Source organism: Eubalaena glacialis, chromosome 11, assembly GCF_028564815.1.
Source record: "Eubalaena glacialis isolate mEubGla1 chromosome 11, mEubGla1.1.hap2.+ XY, whole genome shotgun sequence".
Taxonomy (NCBI): Eukaryota; Metazoa; Chordata; class Mammalia; order Artiodactyla; family Balaenidae; genus Eubalaena; species Eubalaena glacialis.
In genome coordinates this window covers 63,524,170-63,532,649 of record NC_083726.1, presented here as the reverse complement: position 1 = coordinate 63,532,649, position 8,480 = coordinate 63,524,170, and the positions used below count along the sequence as shown (strand labels likewise).

General features: G+C 56.1%; 1 protein-coding gene across 1 annotated transcript; it reads right to left on the bottom strand.

Moving 5' to 3' along the window:
* Nucleotides 1–2,641: 2,641 nt before the first annotated feature.
* TMDD1 (transmembrane and death domain 1) lies at nucleotides 2,642–3,562 on the bottom strand. Its single transcript, XM_061206658.1, has one exon. The coding sequence runs from the start codon at nucleotides 3,560–3,562 to the stop codon at nucleotides 2,642–2,644; it is 921 nt and encodes a 306-aa protein (XP_061062641.1).
* Nucleotides 3,563–8,480: the final 4,918 nt, after the last annotated feature.

Genomic DNA, 8,480 nt, shown 5'->3' with positions numbered 1-8,480 from the left:
ATAAGCCAAAAGGAAACAAAATAAAAATGACCCTTTTTACTGTACAAGGGAAGCCTGTCTTGGTGTGCGTTTGTTGCTTGACTCTCCCAATTTTTGATTCCTGGGAGGGGTGTGGGAATTGGGACTTCAGCACATTTGGGGAAAGGAGGGGAATGGAAGGGAGAGAAATCAGAGGGTTTCCTGCAAAGTTCTGGCTAAAAAGTAGAGATTGGAGAGAAAAGCAAGGTCCTGTCCGTCCCCCCACCCAGATCCCCAGTCACCCATTGCATGTGGCATTCCTCCCACTACTGGGCCAGTGCTTCAAGGCCCATGAAACCCCTTCCTCATCGGTCCCCCCGGCAGAGCCCCCAGAGAGGCTGTCAGCCAACCCAGCCGGGCTGGCCTTACTTCTGCCTTTTTCATGTTTTTTAAGAAAAAAACCATCCCAACGCCCCAAAGCTCGGGCGAGCACGACGCCCAGCAGCCTCCCCTCTGCTAGCTAATGCTGGGCCCTGCCCTCCACCAGCCCCAGCGGCAAACCAGCAGACTAGGGCTGCTCTCATTCGCATTCGGCAGGGAAGGGGGGTGCCCCTCCCCTTCCCTCACCCTGCCCGGCTTTGGGGACATCCCTCTCTAGGCCGTGTCTCCCAGTCCAGGAACACTCAGGAGGATTTTGAAGTGCCCACTCTAGTCTGCTCCAGTAGCTCCACTCTGGAGAGAGATGGCTGGTAGGTCAGTCCCCATCCTCCTCCCCTCGGCCCCCCGCCTCCAGGCCTGCTGTGGAGGTGAGATTGCCATGGGTTATGACTTTGTGACTTGAGTCCTGGGCATCTTCTGTGATGATGCCTCTTTCTTTTCTCAGATGTTGCCCAAAGTTTTGCAAAAAGCTTCGTTCATTTTCAGGTACTCCCACCCCCTAAAGAATTGGCTGCAACTAGCCAGCCAGGGGGACATCAGGAGGGAAGAAGAAGTCTGGGTTCGGAGGGGCCCGAGGTTTGCACAGTCTGTGCTGTGGCTCAGCATTGTGCTTTCTTGGATTCCCCTTCCAAGAGTACCAAGATTTCCTCCGTCAAAACGCTCCTGAGGCACCCCCTACCCCTGCCCCCACTGCTGTTTGCTGTACATAGAGGCTAAGTGGGGTGGGGTGGGCGGGTGTGCACGTGTGGTGTGTGTGTGTGTGAAGAATGTATATAGGTAAAGGGGAGCGTGGTCCAGTGGTTCCAGAAAAGGGACAGAACTCCTGTGTTCCATCCCCAGCTCAACCACTGACTCGCTGTGTGGCCTTGGGCAAGTCACTTAACCTCTCTGTGCCTCAGTTTCCCCATCTGTAAAATGGGGATAATAATACTGACCTACCTCACAGGGGTGTTGTGAGGCTTTAACTAAATGTTTTGTAAAGTGTTTTTGAGATACAGAGGCAAAGGCACTAGGGAAGGGCAAAGTATTATTTGGACTTATGGAAGATGAAATGGTACCATAAATGCTGCTATTCTGAGAGCCATTTTAAACTGCACTGCTCCAACCACCCCCGCTTCTCATCACCAGGACAGCAGGTCGAGAAAATGTCTTTCCTTTCACTTGCTTCTGGGGTTTGTGATTATTCCAGACACTTAATTTTTTTCCCTTGCTGTATCTCCTTCCCTCACCCCCTCGACTTGTTCCCTGTTCCGTTTATGCGGAAATGGCAGAAATGCTTGAGAAATGAGAATGTATAAGAGGATCGGAAGTTTATAGTCTGAAATTTCAATTTTACTTTGTACTGTACATCTTTTTACTTTAGAATTTGCAATAAAGGGTTACGTCAATCTTGTTTTCAACTCTCTTCTTGGACTGGCCTGTCATTCTGTCATTACTCTCACACCGGAGCCCCTCAGCCCAGGGTAGCCAGGGAGTCAAGCACTCCCACCCAGCAGGACCCCACAGCTGTCCTCTCCCCTTCCTCTGGCAGGGGCAGAGTCTGAGCAGGGTCTGTGTGAGGGCTCACCCAGGCTCAGCTCCTCTGATGGGCGGGCGGTGCCCCAGACACTCAGGTGGGTGGGAAAAGTTTGGGGCTCCAGGTAGAGCTTCAGGAGGCCTTGCCTGACTGGAGAGAGCAGCTTGGAGGCAGCAGGCCCTGGAAGTGGGCACACCTCTAGCTGTGCCGCCCACAGCCCACTCCAGCAGGGCCTCAGAATAAACGGAAATTCTGCACCTTGTTCCGGTCCCCATCCTGTTTCTCCAGCTCCCTTACTGCTCACGGATCATTCCCTCTGGAGCTCAAACTTTTGGCTCAGGCAGCTCTGGATGCAAACACCTGACTATGCCACTAACTAGTTGTGGCCAGTTTTCTTATGTGTAATTATAACCTTGGGTTTTGAAGATTATATCAAATAATGTAGTATGTAACTTCTTAGCCTAGGGCCTGGCACACAGTTAGTGCTCAATAAATGGTAGCTCTTAGTGGAAGAATAAGTGCGAGACAAAGAAGGAACTAAAGCTGACAAGAATTGGGAGGGTCTGCCCTCCCGGGAAGACTGGCACCGGAGGCCCTCCTCTTCCACTGGCTGCCCCGCTGGCTATGCCGGCCATTTCCAACCAACAAACCGATCGCACCCACTTTTGCGTATTTCGTAACTTTTATAATATGTCAAAGGCAGCACGCCACCAGGATTGTGCTCCCATTTCACGGCCGGGGACACAGAGGCAAGGGGGTATCTGGCCCACCTGCAGCCCAGGCCCCCGGGGATGCGAGGGGCTCTGCAGTCAAGAGCGGCTCCTCTTCCCCGCAGCCGGGCGCCCCGGCGGGCCAGAGCAGGGGAGGGGCAGGCGGCCGGAGGCTGTGGGGCCGCGCCCCGTCGCCGTCGCCGCCCGTGATCCACGGCGTGAACAGGATGAGCAGCGCCCCGGCGCCAAGCGCCCCTCCGAAGCCGGTGAGGAAGCCGAGCGCCAGCGGCCCGGCCCAGCCCGTGGGGCTCCGCTCGTACGGAGCCTGGGGCAGTCGCTCCACGATCAGCTCCAGCTCGTCCCAGTTGGGCTCGGGGACAGAGGAGCGGCGGGGGCGCAGGGCCGGGGCCGGGATGGGGGCAGCGGGGGCGCCGGCTGGGGGCAGGTAGCTCTGCCCGAACTTGCGCAGCTGCAGCGCCGCCTGCTGGTGGAGGCTCTTGCCCAGCTCCCGGGCCACGTCCGGGCGGCCGCTGCGCCGCAGGGCCCGGGCCACACGGTCCCACGACAAGGACGGGGCCTCGGCAGCCAGCCAGGCCGCCAGTCCCTCCCGGCAGCCGTCGGACACGTTCGCGGGCTCGGCCGCTCGGCCCGCCGGCTCCCCCGCCGCCTCGCGCCGCCGCCGCCGCCGACCCGGTGCCGCCGAGGTGGGCACCGGCTCGGGCCGCGCCAGCCGGTCCTCCGAAAGCCTGGCCAGCTCGGCCTCGACGTCCGGCTCCGGCGCCTTCAGGAGCGACTGGAAGTGGCCGCACTCCTCCGGAGTCAGCAGCTCTGCCAGGCGGACGGCCGCGTGAGGGCCCATGGCGTCCACGGCCCCCGCCGGAGCCAGCGCCCAGCCCCAGAGCGCCAGGGCCAGGGCCCCCGCCGGACCCCGCGCAGCCATCGCCGGGCGGTGACCACAATCCACGGACTGTGGGGGGAGGGGCTCCGAATGCCCACGGATGGGGGAGGGGCGCCAACACCCACGGATGGTGGCAGGAATGAGGGTCCGGGGACTGGGGGCGGGACGAGGGGGACACCCAGGGACGGGAAGGGGGGCCCTCCGACACAGGCAACTTGTCGGAGGAGGATCTGCTAACATCCAGAAACTAGGAATTAAGAGGGGAGGGTCTCACAAAACCCGGGGATTGGAGTGAGAGTTTCCCAATACCCAGGGATTGGGTGGGAGGGACTCAGTCCCCCAGGAGGCAAGGATCCCGGGCCCTTAGACTGAAATGCCTGCCAGAGGCCTCCGGGCTGTCCCACTAATGTCTCAAACTTAGCAAGTCTCCCACATCTCTTCTAACCCATTTACCGCCCCTCACCCTCCACCAGAAGCCCTAGACCCCTTGCTCTCCTTTATTTCCGATATCCAATCAAGTCCCACATTCTCTTATTACCTGCTAAATACAAAATATGTATAGACTCTACCAGTTCCCGTCCTCCCACGGGTGCATCCAAACCCTCCTCCTCCGTTTGGATAAGGTAAGCTCCTCCTCAAGTCCCCCACCCTCAAGGACTGAACTGGCTTCCTTTCCCCAAGCAAGCTTGGCTCAGGCTCTCCTTTAGATCTTGGACTGCACTCTGCTCTGCCTCAGTCACTCCCCAGCTGACAGGTCCCTTCTGGGACGCCCTCCCTGCCCCCCACACACCCTTTTGCCTTGTCTCTCCATTAGGCACCCCTCCTATGTACTCCCACAGCACGCTGCCGCTCTGTTTACTGTCTGTCTCCCGCATTAGAGTGTTAAGGTCCATCTATTGTCCCCATAGCAACTAGTGCATAATAGTGTTCAGTAAAGATTTGTTGAATCAGTGGGTGAACTCTTAACTTGCAAATCAGTCCCTGTCCACCGGCCACTAACCCCCTCCCCGCCCCACACACGCAGGCTTCATCATGGAGCCTCAGCTCTTCACAGGGCATGGAAGGTCCTCCTAGTGCAGCGGTGCAGTTCCATGATTCTTCCCACTTCTCCCCACTCCTGCCCTCACTTTATGCTCTTGTAACAAGTCACAGGTATGGTGCAGTTTCCAGCCTCCATAGCTTTGTCAGGCTGTACCCACCCAATCCTGTCCAGGAAGTTTTTCTGACCCATCTCTACCACTACCACCACGAGTCAGGATCTTTTCTGGGCATTCTTGAGATAGCCTATGCATCCTCCATCGGGACACTTATCTGGAAACTAACTAATTCGAGGATTTAGTCAACATTTACTGAGTGTCTTCTATGCGTACCAAATACTGTGCCAGATGTGAGAACATAAAAATTTTGATACGGTCCCTCCTCAAGCAGCTTTATCCAGTTGTATTTTCAAATGATCCATTTTTGAGCTTTTCCCACCCTGTACTGTGGGCTCTCCAGAATGGTGGCTGTGCTTAACCATTTCTGTATCCTCAGTGCTACGTGGTGTCTGCACAGAGTAGGTGTGTAATAAACCAACTAGAGTGCGAGGGGGGGTCGGGACCTCCAAGGGCCGAGAGGGTTGGGGTCGGTGAGCCCTGGGGCAATGCCCTGGAGCCCCCATGTCCAGGTACACCAGCTGTTTGTCTTGGAGGGGAAACTGCTTTGCAGGGTCTGGCCTTGGGCTTGCTTTGCCTCCTGAAAGTCCTGGGTATGCCCTTAGCCTGAGCCCGAGGAAGCCAGGGGGCCTACGTCCCTTGCGCTCCGGTGCATTGTCAATAATTTTGCTCAGCGCATTCAAGACCTCAGGAAGTTGTGGGTCAAAACCTCTCATGGGCATCTCCATATAGCTTTTTCAGCAAGATGTTCCTTACTAGTTTTCTGTGTCCCAGTTTATGATGAGCTGTCAGAGTTGGGGACTGACAGATAGATGGTGGCAGACAAAGGATCCCATGTGACCTGAAAGACTGGAACACACTGTGTCCACACCCTGCCCTCTGTCCACTTTCCTTCCGTCCAAGGATGGAATACAAGTGCGATCCTAGCTCTGGCCAGCAAGGGCTGCTGTCCAGGTTCTGAGTGAAACTTCCTCTTCAGCCCCCCTTTCCTCCATGCATACATCTATTCATTCATTCACTCATTCAACAAACATATGAGCCCTTCTTTATCCCTCATGATTCAGAGCTCTGGGGATATGTCAGCCCCAATTCTGAGCCTCTAAGAGCTCAGAATTGCAGGCTTTTCAGCTGGTGGCCTCAGTGCCCAGCACATGGTGGGCCCTTGCTGTGCCAGTGAGTAACAGGAGTCCCACAGTCATGTTTTGCTGAAGGAAAAGAAACACCCACAGAGCCACACCCATGGCTCCAGCAGACCTGGAAGCCCAAGCATTCCCCAGAGGGCTCCCCACATCCTGCTGCGCCCAAGAAATCCTCTGAAAACCACATATCATCGTTTTAATACTGTGTAATACTTTCTTTTAAAATACAGTCTTTTCTGAGGTAGACAGACCAAACTGCAGAGCATCGTCAGACAGGAGATAAATACGTCCATGTACAACACACATCAAAATGAGGTAGAAATGGTTACAGCTGGAGGAGAGGACCCCAACCCCAATCTGGGCAGAGGAAGGAGAGGGCCAGCTTGCCCTCCCCCCATCCCTGCCCCTGGATTCTTTGGTATGCCCCCCCAAACATTGCCAGAGCTGGACCTGCCCTTCCCCACCCGCCGCAGTGCCCATGAGGTAGGTGCTATAGACTGGAGGCTGTCTCCTTGTGCAAAGCTCCCCGAGGCCAGGAGAGGAGGCAGTGGGGGCCCCGGGTCCTGGCCAGTGAGCTCTTCCCCCAACCCCCAGAGCTGCCTGCCTCTTGAAGGGAAGGCTGGGATCCCAACCCCACCTCCCCAATGCCCTCCACCCCCCCCATACACATATACACACCTGAGAGGACCTGCTCACTCCCTGCTCCCCGCAAGGGCCTTTCAGAGCCAAGACCCTGCACCCACTGCTTCTGAGGCACCAAAGCCCTGCAATCAGCCAGCTCCGAGGAGTGGAAGGCCAGGGACCAAGGAGGGAAAGGGGGGAAAACAGAGCAGCTTTCCTGTGAGCACTCCTAAGCCAGCACAGGCCCTCAGCACCTTGGCACCTGAAATGTCCCCCACGGACTTCCTTCCAGCTAGTAGTGGGAGGTGGTACAGAGACTGCAGGAGCTGTAAGGGTGGCGAGGAACAGGAAAGGCGGCTGGGGCGGGAGAAAGAAGAGTTGGGGTGACAGCTTGTCCCCCCCACCTTTGGACCAAAGGTCAGAGTTGTGAAATGGGCTCCCTGAGGGGGAGGGGCAAACTGCCAAAGCCCATCAAAGGAGAGTTGGTGGGAAGAAGAAGAATACGGTTCTCACGAGGAAGGGCGACCAAGCCTGGGCTTCCGGGGGAAAGTTTGGGTGGGACTGAGAATAAACCCCCAATGTTTATTCAGGGGAACACAGCCTGCCCATCTCTTTCACCCTCTCATAGCCCCTGGAGCTCTAGACCTAGGACCCTATGAGAATGGGAGAGGTACAAGTCCCCACAGAACCTTCTCCTGTAATGGATGCTCATTCACCCCTCCTCAGGGCCTCCCAGCAGGCCCGGGAGGCGGAGTCTGTAGTCAGTTTTGTGCCCAACCACACTTGTGGCCAGACTATCTTCCCTCCCAAGGAAATCTCCTTAGCGTAAGTTACAGGAGACCTCTGCCTAGACAAGGGCCGGGTGGGATGACCTCTCTGGGGACTTTCTGCCTGGGTCATCTTCCCATTTGGGCCCTCTCAGCCTACCTTCTGGGTCTGGGGCAGGCAGTAGACAAGGGCATCCCAACTCTGGATAACCAACCCTCCACAGAAAACACCCCACTAAGCTGAGGGTGAGGGGTGGGCCCAGCAGGAAGGGAACAAGACCCACCTCCTCCCAAATTCCACAACCCAATCCCCCTCACCCCTACCTACAACCTTGGACCTGAGCAGGAAGCCCTAGCAATACATTCTGCTTCTGTCCCAAGAAGCACAGGGGTTTAAGTGTGGCCTCTGGGTCTTCCTCTCCCCTTCCCCACTCAGAAAGGTCTCACTTTCTGAGTCTTCTGGGAGAACTTGCTTCCCTGGGGGTGAAGGGGTGGGTGGGGACACACACAGGAGAGCAGCCAAAATCTAACATTCTTTCTGAGGTCAGTTTCTTCCTGAGTTGCCAAAAGAAAAAGAAAAACAGCAAATTCTACACATCTTACAAAAATAAGAGGCCTAAAATATTAAACAAGCTACATTTCTGGGATTTCCCCCCTCAAAAACAAACAACAACAAAAAACCCTTCTTTGGGTGGTTTTTTCTTTTTTCTTTTTTTTTTTTTGCTTGACTCCCACAGACCCAAGGTTTCAGCTGGGTGAGGGATACGGGGTGGGAGGGGACTCCCTACCCTCCTCTTCAGCCCCTAGACCTCCATATCTCCTGAAAGGGACACTGCAGTCTTTGAATGTGAGGGACAGAAGGCAGGGAGAGGGACCAAGAGACAAGAGAGGCTGGAGAGCAAGGGATGGAGACAGAAGCACAGAGGGTGATAGATGGAAAGACAGGGGAGGGAGGAGCAAAAGAGAAACAGGGCCAGCGCGGGGCGAGGCGGGGGGGAGGTATGGTCAGTGACAAAGCGACGGGGAAAGAAAACTACGCGAACGCAGTGACAAAGCGACGGGGAAAGAGAACTACGCGAACGCAGAGAAAGGGGGAAGTGGAGGAGGGGGAGGGAGCCATTCAGAGAGCAAGGAGACAAAAGGATTGTGGCGAGAGAGCAGGAGTTCCTTCGGCCCCGGGCCGGCCGTCCGCGGGGCGGAGATGGCGAGCTTCCCGTCCACAATAAATAGGAAAAACCTGAGTACACAGCGCATACGGCATCTATCTGCCTAGCAGAAG

Excerpts from the sequence above, each read along its gene's own strand:
- TMDD1 (XM_061206658.1), bottom strand. The coding sequence starts at position 3,562 with ATGGCTGCGCGGGGTCCGGCGGGGGCCCTGGCCCTGGCGCTCTGGGGC.